The sequence below is a fragment of the Heptranchias perlo genome, chromosome 20 (genome assembly GCF_035084215.1).
Source record: "Heptranchias perlo isolate sHepPer1 chromosome 20, sHepPer1.hap1, whole genome shotgun sequence".
Taxonomy (NCBI): Eukaryota; Metazoa; Chordata; class Chondrichthyes; order Hexanchiformes; family Hexanchidae; genus Heptranchias; species Heptranchias perlo.
In genome coordinates this window covers 48,074,499-48,087,246 of record NC_090344.1, presented here as the reverse complement: position 1 = coordinate 48,087,246, position 12,748 = coordinate 48,074,499, and the positions used below count along the sequence as shown (strand labels likewise).

Here is a 12,748-nt window from a genome sequence, read left to right as displayed (position 1 = left end):
GGGGTGTGGGTCCCCTATTGATACAGGGTGGGGAGTGGAGGAGGTGTGGGGTGTGGGTCCCCTATTGATACAGGGTGGGGGAGTGGAGGAGGTCTGGGCTGGTGCTTGGGGTGTGGGTCCCCTATTGATACAGGGTGGGGGAGTGGGGGAGGTGTGGGCTGGTGTGGGGTGTGGGTCCCCTATTGATACAGGGCGGGGGAGGTGTGGGTTGGTGCTTGGGGTGTGGGTCCCCTATTGATACAGGGCGGGGGTGTGGAGGAGGTGTGGGCTGGTGCTTGGAGTGTGGGTCCCCTATTGATACAGGGTGGGGGAGTGGGGGAGATTTGGGTTGGTGCTTGTGGTGTGGGTCCCCTATCGATACAGGGCAGGGGAGTGGAGATTTGGGTTGGTGCTTGGGGTGTGGGTCCCCTATTGATACAGGGCGGGGGAGTGGAGGAGGTTTGGGTTGGTGCTTAGGGTGTAGGTCCCCTTTTGATACAGGGCGGGGAAGTGGGGGAGCTTTGGGCTGGTGCTTGGAGTGTGGGTCCCCTATTGATACAGGGCGGGGGAGTGGAGGAGGTTTGGGTTGGTGCTTATGGTGTGGGTCCCCTATTGATACAGGGCGGGAGTGTGGAGGAGGTGTGGGCTGGTGTGGGGTGTGGGTCCCCTATTGATACCGGGCGGGGGAGTGGGGGAGGTGTGGGGTGTGGGTCCCCTATTGATACAGGGCGGGGGAGTGGAGGAGGTTTGGGTTGGTGCTTGGGGTGTGGGTCCCCTATTGATACTGGGCGGGGGAGTGGAGGAGGTGTGGGTTGGTGCTTGGGGTGTGGGTCCCCTATTGATACAGGGCGGGGGAGTGGAGGAGGTGTGGGTTGGTGCTTAGGGTGTGGGTCCCCTATTGATACAGGGCGGGGGAGTGGAGGAGGTGTGGGCTGGTGTGGGGTGTGGGTCCCCTATTGATAGAGGGTGGGTGAGTGGAGGAGGTTTGGGCTGGTGCTTGGGGTGTGGGTCCCCTATTGATACAGGGCGGGGGAGTTGAGGAGGTGTGGGTTGGTGCTTAGGGTGTGGGTCCCCTATTGGTGCACGGCCGGTCGGCTGGTCCGTACATCTGGGCTCGACCCACTTATCTCCGCAACACTCCTGGGCCACAGGAGCTTTCTCCTCCTTCCCAGATTTTCTGTGCTCAATCTCCCCTTCTGCTATTCTGCTGTAACCATTTGCACCTCCTCTGGACCCATCTTTACTTGTCCCTTTTGCCTTGCATCATCATCCCTTTTGCCGTTTAATCACTCCTGCCCTCTGCACCACCACAGACCTTCCCCTTCATTCTTTCCTTTCCTTTCCTTCCCCCCGCTCCCCCGCCACCTTTTCCCTGGCTCTGCACTTGCTTAAAAACTGTTAAATCTCTGACATCTTCCAGTTGTGATGAAAGGTCATCGACCTGAAACGTTAACTCTGTTACTCTCTCCGCAGATGCTGCCCCCTGACCTGCCGTTTGTTTTACAGCATGTTCTGTTTTTATTTCAAATTTCCAGCATCCGCAGTATTATGCTTGTGTTCCATGAGGGAATAGCCTCCCTGTACTCAGTCTCATTTGAAGTAGCCTCGCTGCATTGCGACTTGCTGATTTTGAATGAGCTGCTCAGAGGAGATACTTCCTGAGATGGCCTTGAGAGACAATGGGCCCGATATTAGCACCCGCTATCGGGTGCGTTCCTGGCGGGGGGGGGGGGGGGGGGGGGGGGGGCTCCGAAAATCGGGGATTCCCGGGGCGGGTCGGGAGCCCGGCTCCAACCCGCCCACTTCCACGCTGACACAGCCCCCGTATGGGGGACTCCCGCTGGCAATTAAAGCCGGCGGGGTGCCACTTAATGTATTTATTTAGGTATTTCAGGTCATTTAGAGACCTGATTAACGTGATATTTTAGGAGGGGTGGGATTTTGCAAACAACTGGGACTGTTTCCCGTACTGGGGGAAACACTCCCAGTTCAAATGAACATGTTGCAGCCATCAGCCTGTGGCAGCTGCAAAGGTCCATTTGACAGGTGGTGGGGGGAGACCCTCACTCATTGCAGGAGGCCACTCTGTCTCCTTGGACAAAATTTGGCCTCCACCACCCTCCTCCCAACAATAAAATTCACCAACTTGCACACTTACCCCGGTGTCCAGACACATGTACCTACCTTGCGGACCCCCTCAGATGTGCATCTTCCGGATGGGGGCCGCCATAGCTGCAGTCATGACCTCCTCGCAGGGCGAACAGCATCACCAGCCTCGCCGGCCACGCCATCCACCTCTGACACGTGGAGCCCCGCAACACAGTGCTGTGACACATCCACCTGCACAGCAGGAGGGAGGGCAACCGCAGAGAGAGGTGCGTCGCAGAGGGCACTACCCTCGCCACAGGGTCCACAGACCGAGGCTCAGCTTCCTGGACCTCTCTGAGCAGCAGTGCACACGGAGGCTCAGAGTCACTTGACATGTAGTCGTGGACATCTGCAGCCTCCTTCATGCCGAGCTGCTCCCGGCTGGCCCGAGCACCATCTTCTTACCTGTCGCTGTCAAAGTCACCACTGCCCTCAACAACTTCTCCTCCACATCCTTCCAGGGTGCCACCGGGGACATCGCCGACATCTCTCAGTCGTCTGCACAAAAGAGCCCTGTAAATACACCTACACCACTCTGCAGTGACACAATGGGTGGCATCAGTTGTGGGTCTTCATTGTGATCCTCAGGAAAGGGCATTATTGCACAAACCAGACAAGATTCGCAAAGACGTGACAGTAGTGGTGCCAATATAATATGTAATGTGAGTTGATCAGAAATTAAATATAAGTAAAAACCATGACAAACCCTCAAACACGCTTGTGCATCCCCTTCATGCTCACGACACGTTTGCCTTACGCTTCCGACTGCACATATGTGACGCATGCCCTGTGGCTGCAGCACAGGTAGTGGCAGGTTGAGTGAGGCTGACTGTGAAAGAGATGCAGGAGAGGGTGAGTACGAGATAGAGCCATGAGATTGTATGAGGATTGGGTTGAGTGGTAGTGGTGGGATGAGTACTGGTGAGGTGAGTAAGTGCAGGTAAGATGAGGATGAGCTTTGAGTGGGTGTGAGGAGTAATGTGACAGAGTAGTGTTGGCAGTGCAGGAGGAGGTGTGGGGTGGGGGCAGTGATGTGGCAGATGGAGTGTAGGGGAATGACCTACTTAGGTCATTGCAGCGCCTCCTGCACTGTATGCAGGTTGGTGATATGTTGGTGGTGCAGGTGACCTCCTCTGCCACCTCGAGCCAGGCCTTCCTGGTGGCAGAGGCAGTCTGCTTCCTCCCGCCCGCCGGGGGGGAAGATCTCTGTCCTCCCCCTCCTCCTCACCCCATCTAATCAGAGCTGGAGTGAGGCATCATTAAACCTGGGAGCAGCCTTCCCCCTGGGCTGCTCCATGCTGTAATTTTTCCTATTTCTTGCAGCATCAGTCAGTGGAGGACTGCCCCTTTAAATAGGGCTCCTCCAGCTGACAGACCTTACTGCGCATGCGCAGTCCGCCCGACGCGCAGCTGAGCAGCGGGGAACCCGGAACAAGAGGTAAGTGGATCCAATCAGCCTGCGATTGCGCGCGGGGCAGACTGATTTCACCGGGCGCGTTACCCACGCACCCAATCGCTCCCCCCGCCGCAAACCCGCCGCCATGGTAATATCGGGCCCAATGAGTCATGAATCCAGAAATTTAAGTAAATCTCCATGTCAAGTTACTTAAAGTATTTACCTTTTAAGTGATGTACCTCTGGAGGACCAAGAAATTTGGTCTCTGGTGAACACGTTAGATAAATGAAAAGCCACTGAATAGCAAAGCTGGTCAGTGACTCGGGGACTTTGTCTCACAGTGCGTTGGAACATTGTCTACTCAGCTCTGGGGCTGTCATCTGAATCTATCCCAGATTCTTCCATAGTTCCACTTGCTGCTTCAGTCCATTTCCCCAAGGGTGAAGGCCCATGACTGCACAGAACTGCCTATAGTTCCACACTAAATAGCATGCCAGAAATCCCCCCCAAAAATAATATTGAATCGGGGACAGGAACTCAATAAAATTAACATAAGTAAAACAGCAGTAATGAAGAAAATAATAGCGCTAAAGAGTGACAAATCCCCAGGACTAGATGGTTTCCATCCCAGGGTTTTAAAGGAAGTAGGTGAGCACATTGCAGATGCCCTAACTATAATCTTTCAAAGTTCTCGAGACTCAGGAACTGTCCCTCTAGATTGGAAAATTGCACATGTCACTCCGCTTTTTAAGAAAGGAGAGAGAGGGAAACCGGGGAATTAGAGACCAGTTAGCCTAACATCTGTTGTGGGGAAAATGCTGGAGTCTATAATTAAGGTTAGGGTGACTGAACACCTCGAGAATTTTCAGTTAATCAGAGAGAGCCAGCATGGATTTGTGAAAGGTAGGTCGTGCCTGACAAACCTGATTGAATTTTTTGAAGAGGTGACTAAAGTAGTGGACAGGGGAATGTCAATGGATGTTATTTATATGGACTTCCAGAAGGCATTTGATAAAGCCCCACACGAGAGACTGTTAGCTAAGATAGAAGCCCATGGAATCGAGGGAAAAGTACGGACTTGGTTTGGAAGTTGGCTGAGCGAAAGGCGACAGAGAGTAGGGATAATGGGAAGGTACTCACATTGGCAGGATGTGACTTGTGGAGTCCCGCAGGGATCTGTCTTGGGGCCTCAATTATTCACAATATTTATTAACGACTTAGATGAAGGCATAGAAAGTCTCATATCTAAGTTTGCTGATGACACAAAGATTGGTGGCATTGTAAGCAGTGTAGATGAAAACATAAAATTACAAAGGGATATTGATAGATTAGGTGAATGGGCAAAACTGTGGCAAATGGAATTCAGTTTAGGCAAATGTGAGGTCATCCACTTTGGACCAAAAAAGGATAGAACAGGGTACTTTCTAAATGGTAAGAAGTTAAAAACAGTGGATGTCCAAAGGGACTTAGGGGTTCAGGGACATAGATCATTGAGGTGTCATGAACAGGTGCAGAAAATAATCAATAAGGCTAATGGAATGCTGGCCTTTATATCCAGAGGACTAGAGTACAAGGGGGCAGAAGTTATGCTGCAGCTATACAAAACTCTGGTTAGACCGCACCTGGAGTACTGTGAGCAGTTCTGGGCACCGCACCTTTGGAAGGACATATTGGCCTTGGAGGGAGTGCAGCGTAGGTTTACTAGAATGATACCCGGACTTCAAGGGTTAAGTTACGAGGAGAGATTACACAAATTGGGGTTGTATTCTCTAGAGTTTCGAAGGTTAAGGGGTGATCTGATCAAAGTTTATAAGATATTAAGGGGAACGGATCGGGTGGATAGAGAGAAACTATTTCCGCTGGTTGGGGATTCTCGGTGTGGGGGGCACAGTCTTAAAATTAGAGCCAGACCTTTCAGGAGTGAGATTAGAAAACATTTCTACACACAAAGGGTGGTAGAAGTTTGGAACTCTCTTCCACAAATGGCAATTGATGCTAGCTCAATTGCTAATTTTAAATCTGAGATAGATAGCTTTTTGGCAACCAAAGGTATTAAGGGATATGGGCCAAAGGCTGGTATATGGAGTTAGATCACAGATCAGCCATGATCTTATCAAATGGCGGAGTGGACTCGAGGGGCTGAATGGCCAACTCCTGTTCCTACGTTCCTATGTTCCTAAATTGGTACTAAATTTCCAACTTTCACGGGGGTGGGGGGAACATAAAGATAGTTGGCATTGAAAATCGAAATGCTGAAGTCGCGGTTGCGTTTCTGAGGTAGGAATTGGTGCACGTTGAGGCGTGTTGTTATACATGCCGCTCGTCCTGGCAATGTTTGGTACTGATGGTGAACGCCAAGATTAAAACCAAGTGTTCCATTTCCCCATCACTGATGGCCCTACTCTTGATGAGTACAGAAATTCACCAAAATAAGTGATTTACACGCACGCACGCACAAAAGTGGTCGAAGCTGTTTTTTGTTGATGGTTGACAGATGCCTCTAAAATTTACACCATCTTAATTGTCTTGGCAGAGTGTGGGGATTTCCTGGCCCTTGACCTGGGAGGCACCAACTTCCGTGTGTTGAGAGTGAAAGTTTCGGACAATGGCCAGCAGAAAGTGGAGATTGAGAATCAGATCTGTGCCATTCCCGAGGACATCATGCATGGCACTGGCACTCAGGTAGCAGCCACTGATACCCTCATCCTTTACTTTGTCACCACCAGACTCAACTATTTCAATGCGCTCCTGACCGGCCTCCCGTTCTCCACCCTCCATAAACTTCATCTTATCCACATCTCTGCTGCCGCTATCCTATCCCGCACCAAGTCCCACTCACCCATCACCCATGTCCTTGCTGACCGACATTGTCTTCTGGTCCCCCAAAACCTCAAATTTGATATTCTCATGCTTGTATTTAAATCCCTTTGTGGCTTTGACTCTCGCTATCTCTGTAGCTTCCTCCAGCAGTACATCCACCCTCCCCAAACTCTCTGTTCCTCTAACTCTAACCTTTAGAATATTTACTCCCCCCTCCCGCCTTTACCCCACCACTGGCGGCAGTTCCTTCAGCCATCCAGGCCCTAAGCTCTGGAATTCTCTCCTGAAACTCTTCCGCTTGCCACCTCCCTCTCCTCCTTTATGCACTCCTTAAAACCCATCTCTTTGACCAAGCTTTTGATCACCGCTTTTGATTTCATCTTTGTGTTGACGTCCATTTTTGTCTGATTACATGTCGATGAAGCGCCTTGGGATGTTTTTTTATTGTTAAAGGCGCTATATAAATGCAAGTTGTTCTTGTTCAGGAAATTGATGTATGTCGCACTCGGAAGATTTAGTTTATTGGTACCAGTACGCTATTGGAAAAGATCCACTTTAATGTTGTTCCAATGTACCTGCCCCCCAACCACTACAACCAGCAGTACTTTACCCTTGTGTTTATAGTTCTGAATGCTGTCACTCGAGGTTTAGAAATCAAAGTCCGTTATACTGCTGTGTAATTTTCACAATTAAATTGGGCACAGTACCACATGTCCATCATTACACATAACTGGAGGCATAGTAACAACACAATGAGCTGCATCAGCCCTTTGATGTTTATGGGTGGGCTTGCATTTTATTTCTATTACGGCAGGAATGTGTTTGAATTGTACTTTGTTAATCTCTCCCTCCCCCACTATTTTTGTTTTGCAAGCCTCATCTTTTATTGTGCGTTGATGCCCTATTCATGAATTACACTCAGCCCTTGGTTTGTGAAGAAGGAGTAGTCATAAAGACCTTTTTTTTGAAGAGAGTGTCTCTGACTATCAGGACCTCCAATTAAATACTGGGGAATTTTATGCAAAATAGAGTAACTGGACAGTATGGGAAACACACTGGTATTTACAAACAGTTGAGACGCCATCCTCCCATTCACAACCTACCAAAAGTCAAAGACTCGAAAGCAAAATGCTGCGGATGCTGGAAATGTGGAATAAAAACAGAAAATGCTGGAAAAGCTCAGCAAGTCGGGCAGCATTTGTGGAGAAAGAAACAGAGTTAACGTTTCAGGTCGAAGACCTTTCGTCAGAACTGGAAGATGTTAAAGCATCGATCATCTTTGACATCTTCCAATTCTGACGAAAGGTCTTCGACCTGAAACGTTAACTCTGTTTCTTTCTCCACAGATGCTGCCTCACTTGCTGAACTTTTCCAGCATTTTCCATTTTTATTATAACAGTCAAAGATTGCTTTGTTTCGATTGGGAAACCCAGGGGAAGGGCTATGGCCTGTCGTGTAAGACAAATGCAAAGCGGAAAGGAGCAGCATAGAAAGTGAAGTGAATCGAGAGAACTGGTCCCCCCTTCTTTCTTTCTTCTTAGTTTGTCAAGACAGTCAATTATTTCTCAAATCTGGCGATTAATGTTCCTTTGTGCGATTCGGTTGCGGATCGGTGTGTTCCTGTTATCTTCGAGAGGCTGCAGATTATCTTGAATTTGGTATTTGTTTCTTCTGCATTCTTGAAAGTGAAAGATGTCAGCCCTGGTGAGTGGAACACTTTCACACTCGATTTCCGTATCGAGCACGGCAGGTCGGACTTGTGGTGTGAGTTCAGCTCTAAAATCTCTGTCAATCAGCTGAATTGCACGTGGATGAAGACGCTTTCACCGACACTACCTCAATATTACCTGCTGCTGGAGTATTGCTTGTTGACTCCAATATATTCGCTCAGCTGGGAGAGCGTCTTAGAAACCAATGCATATCGTGACCTTGTGAAAAGGTCTCACGACCGTCTCAGCGCGAGTCCAATTCTCCGTCCGCCACTACCACCCAGGAAAGTAGATTCAAGTGTGCAAGGCTGGTTTCTTCTGATGAGCAGCACTGTGCATGTATGGGAATGTTTTTGTGTCCAGTGTGTATTATCCAGATCCAGGTACTGGATTGGCAGGAGATCAGAGTGCCACTCAATGCACACTTGAGCTGCCAGTATGAGCAAGGTGGCATTGTTTAAATGTGCCTCGTTTGTGCCTGTGCATTTCGTGTGTTTAAAACCTAGAATGCATTGAGACACTGAGTATAGCTTCTTCTACTCCATCCCAACAATATGTCTCTTTCCCCACCTTTTAACAGCTCCCCCTTAATCACCAGCATGACATTTTCATGTCTTGGAACATGCTACCTCCTAGTCTGACTGAAATTGACACTTGAGTATAAATTCGTACAGAATTGGGGGTAATTTTGATTTGTGACCCTGTGCCCACAGGGAACGGGGGATGAGACAGTCCGTATTCATTTAATTCTAAATTCTTAGAGAGGAAATCGCCATCTCATTGGTTTTTGTGGGACTCAGCCCAACAGTGAGGCGGCATTATACCACCCAATTTTCCTGAGGTTTTTTTTTTATTTTCCTCTTTGATCCTCCTAGCCGAGTACTCTCTTGTATTTAATTGCAGAGGGAGAGCCAATCTCAGAGAAAAAAAACCTGTAGTTCAGTGCGCAGCACAACATTCCTGAAAGGGGATGAGACAGTCTGCCTGGAATTAATGGTGGTGCTCGATAATCTTGATCAAGGCTCGAAGGCTTATCTGTATTTTTTGTTATTTTTAGTTTTCATTTTGATCCCTTGTCCCAGCAGCCGTGATTCTTGGCTTGTTATTGCTGTATTTACCAGGATTAGTCTTCAATCCCCAATCTCAGTCATCATTATAATCCTGGCTAATTTTGTCTTTCAATGCCAAGAAGAGATTTTTAAAAATAAAGTAACTGAGCAGGGCGGTCCAGGGTCTCGAGGGGCTTGTGTGCCGTGCCAGACGACACAAGTTGATATTTTCGTCTTTGTTGATGTTTGAATCCGGTGTTCCCACCCAACCCCAAATGACCGAGTTGTCCATCTCATTCAGGCTATTGGGTGAAACCGCGAGAGGGGACTCAGGTGTATCTCCCTCACCTCAACAGTTGCTTGTGTGGGGGTGCACATTTTGTGTAGACATGGCACTCTGCAGTGATTTCTTGAACGGGGGATTTCAGTTTCAGAGGAGTCAATGAAAAGAGAAAAATTAAGAGCACAAACGCGACTTTGGCAGTGTGTGGATGCGCTGTATCGCCAGGAAGATGCAAGATTCCAATCTTGATTGTAATAAATCAGCTGACCTCAGCCAAGGTGCCCACTCCCGCATTGGGAGGGAAATTGGAGTTGTTTTGCATTTCTTAGCTTGTCTGTAAGCTACTGGTGGTAACAGGACATTTTCCTGCCTCTCAGCTAGGGACAGTGCGTGACATGGGATGACTCAAAACAGGGAGGAGAAGAAAAACGTGGCCATGACATTGCTTTTCCGTGGCCCCTGCAGTGACTTTAGGAAACCAGTTCTGTCCTTGGACCACTGTCTTTCTGCATGATGTCACTCCAGAGCAAGTTGTTCACTGAGGCGCGAAGTTAGCCTCAGCGTCCATGGGGTGAGGGGAGAACGTTCAACCAAGGTTTCTGCTCTTCGTTGCTATCCAGCAACTCCTGCTGAAGATGTGCACGTCGAGGACAAGATTGCGCTTGCTGTAATGACTCCTGCGGTTGAATAGCCCACTGGCGCCCCCAACTTTCAGTTTGTGCATGAATGATGGTCTCTTGGGTTGGGTAGCGAAGGGTGAACAATTTTCATGGAACCAAAGGAGACAACTGCTCTAGAAGGTGGGGCGGGGTGGGGTGCAGGGGGAGAGAGAATAAATTAGTGGAGCAGTACGTGACCAATTAGTTCACCAACCGACACTAGTGCAGATTCCCCCCTGTCCTCCCCCGTCCCATCCCACCTCACCCAGACAGATACACACCAGACTCCTTCCTGCCCCCATCTGTCGGTCCGTCCTCCACTGCTTCCCCCATGTATACATGTCACTATATATTTAATTGTTGTTCTGTTTTCTTTTTAGCTGTTTGACCACATTGTTAACTGTCTGGCAAGTGTCATGGAGGAATTGGACATCAAGGATAAGAAGCTTCCTCTCGGCTTCACATTCTCTTTTCCCTGCCAACAAACCAAGCTTGATGAGGTGAGCCAACTCTTTCACCCTTCACAAAACAAGCCACTGAGTATGGGTACAGCAGGTGGTGATTATCATTCCGCACTCTGAACAGTTCTTAACTTAACAGTATTCACAAGGGTTCCTTCTGGGGCTTCGTGACTCTCAAAGAGTAATCGCAGCAATGAATGAGCGTGTCGGTGACTCCTTCGGGTTGATGGTCGTGACAAGACTTATTTGGTTTTCGCCGTTTTGAACCATCCAAAAATCCAGGGTGGCAAGGTGGCACAGCAAGTGAGAGGTCCGAGAAGATTCGGCGCAGAGTGGGAGTGTGCAGATCTGAGCCCATCAGCCAGGGGAGGGAGGCCAAAATTGGACCAGCCTCTCCCTCATTTGAGAGGGAAATTGGAGTTGTTTTGCGTACTTCTTGTCTGTCAGCTGGCGATGGGAGCAGGAGATTTTCCTGTCTCTCAACTAGGGACAGTGCATGACACGGGAACACTCAGAACAGGGAGGAAAAGAAAAATGTGACCATGACATTGACTTTCTGAGGTCCCTGCGGTGAGTCAGTTCTGTCCTTAGACCACTGTCGTTCCGCATGATGTCACTCCAGAGCAAGTCGTTCACAAAAGGCGTGTGTTCCCCAGGGCCTCTGTCTGGCAGTTTTAACTTGGAAATGGAGGTCAAGAATGCAAAGCATGGGAATGTGCAAATAAGAATTATTCCAGGCATTGCGCGCACTCACTGAGAGCCAGGACTCCTCTTTGTGCCGATGATTCCTGCCCCATTGAGTTCCCAGCTGAGCAGTTGGAGGGACGCAAGTGGAGATGGAGTGAGATAATTAAAGGAAAATCAATGGCCAAATCAGCCTCGGCTTTTTGCTCATTACCCACCCTTTGGTTGTTAATCAGAGTCTGAAGAAGCAGGGGAGCAATTTCCTCACCCATCTTTTCAGTTCGGGAATAGTGAGGGACGGAGAAAGAGAATAAAGCGTGAGGGGGAAAAAGCGAAAGAGCTGGAGGGGTGAAATCTCTCTCTCTCTCTTTCTCTCTCTCTCTTTCTCTTTCTCTCTTTCTCTCTTTCTCTTTCTCTCTCTCTTTCTCTCTCTCTCTCTCTCTTTCTCTCTCTTTCTCTTTCTCTCTCTCTTTTTCTCTCTCTCTCTTTCTCTTTTTCTCTCTCTTTTTCTTACTCTCTTTTTCTCTTTCTCTCTCATTCTCTCTCTCTCTTTCTCTCTCTCTCTCTCTCATATATATATTTTAAAAATGTACACTTTCCTAGTTAAAACAAAACTGCTGGACAACTTTATTAATTTCATGATCCATTGTTTCGGTGTTTTGTTGAACCTAACCTTCATTTTCCATTCTCTGTTGCAGAGTATATTAGTTAATTGGACTAAGGGATTCAAGGCAAGTGGTGTAGAAGGGCGAGATGTGGTCAACTTGCTGCGTAAGGCTATCCAGAAGCGTGGGGTACGTACCAGTGATTATAGAACCAACAAACCTTTTCCTTGAACTGTGGGGGAGAAAGTGATTGGCCTGACTTGTCTGTGAGTTGCCCTTCCAGAGAAAAGTATTGATTTGTTCATCTGTTTTTTTTTTAACTCGGGCAGGACTTTGACATCGACATTGTTTCTGTGGTGAATGACACAGTGGGAACCATGATGACTTGTGGTTATGACGATCACAACTGTGAGATTGGGCTGATCGTTGGTAGGTTCACCCGCTTTTTGTTGTGCTCGTGGTTGGTTGTGAATGAATGCATTGGCAGGGGGGTGGAAGGATGTAGTTCTGAAGCGTGCGTCAAAGCCCCGACTCCAATTTTTATGTGTGTGTTTTTGCACGTTTGTGTTGGGGAAGAGGAGAGGTGCCCAGTAGAATCCACACATTTCTCTGCAGGAAGGAAAGGGGAAATCAAACCAGTTCAGCTGAGCTGTTGAGATAGTTCTGTTGTCACATTGCTGTCCTTGATCATAGAATGATACAGCACAGAAGGAGGCCAGTCGGCCCATCGTGCTGGTGCCGGCTCTTTGAAAGAGCTGTACAATTTGTCCCACTCCCCTGCTCTTTCCCCATAGCCCGGCAAATTTTTCCCCTTCAAATATTTATCCAATTCCCTTTTGAAATCTGCAGTGCATTCCAGATTTCAAGCAGTGCATTCCAGATCATAACAACTCGCTGCATTAAAAAAAAATTCTCCTCATCTCCCCTCTGGTTCTTTTGCATCCTCTCTTTTATT

General features: G+C 48.5%; 1 protein-coding gene across 1 annotated transcript in view; it reads left to right on the top strand.

Moving 5' to 3' along the window:
- hk2 (hexokinase 2) overlaps positions 1-12,748 on the top strand; it is a 57,914-nt gene that overhangs the window by 28,926 nt on the left and 16,240 nt on the right. The window contains exons 4-7 of the mRNA XM_068001267.1: positions 6,057-6,205; positions 10,424-10,543; positions 11,887-11,982; positions 12,123-12,222. Coding sequence (XP_067857368.1) covers positions 6,057-6,205; positions 10,424-10,543; positions 11,887-11,982; positions 12,123-12,222 — 465 coding nt within the window. The remainder of the gene's footprint in view (positions 1-6,056; positions 6,206-10,423; positions 10,544-11,886; positions 11,983-12,122; positions 12,223-12,748) is intronic.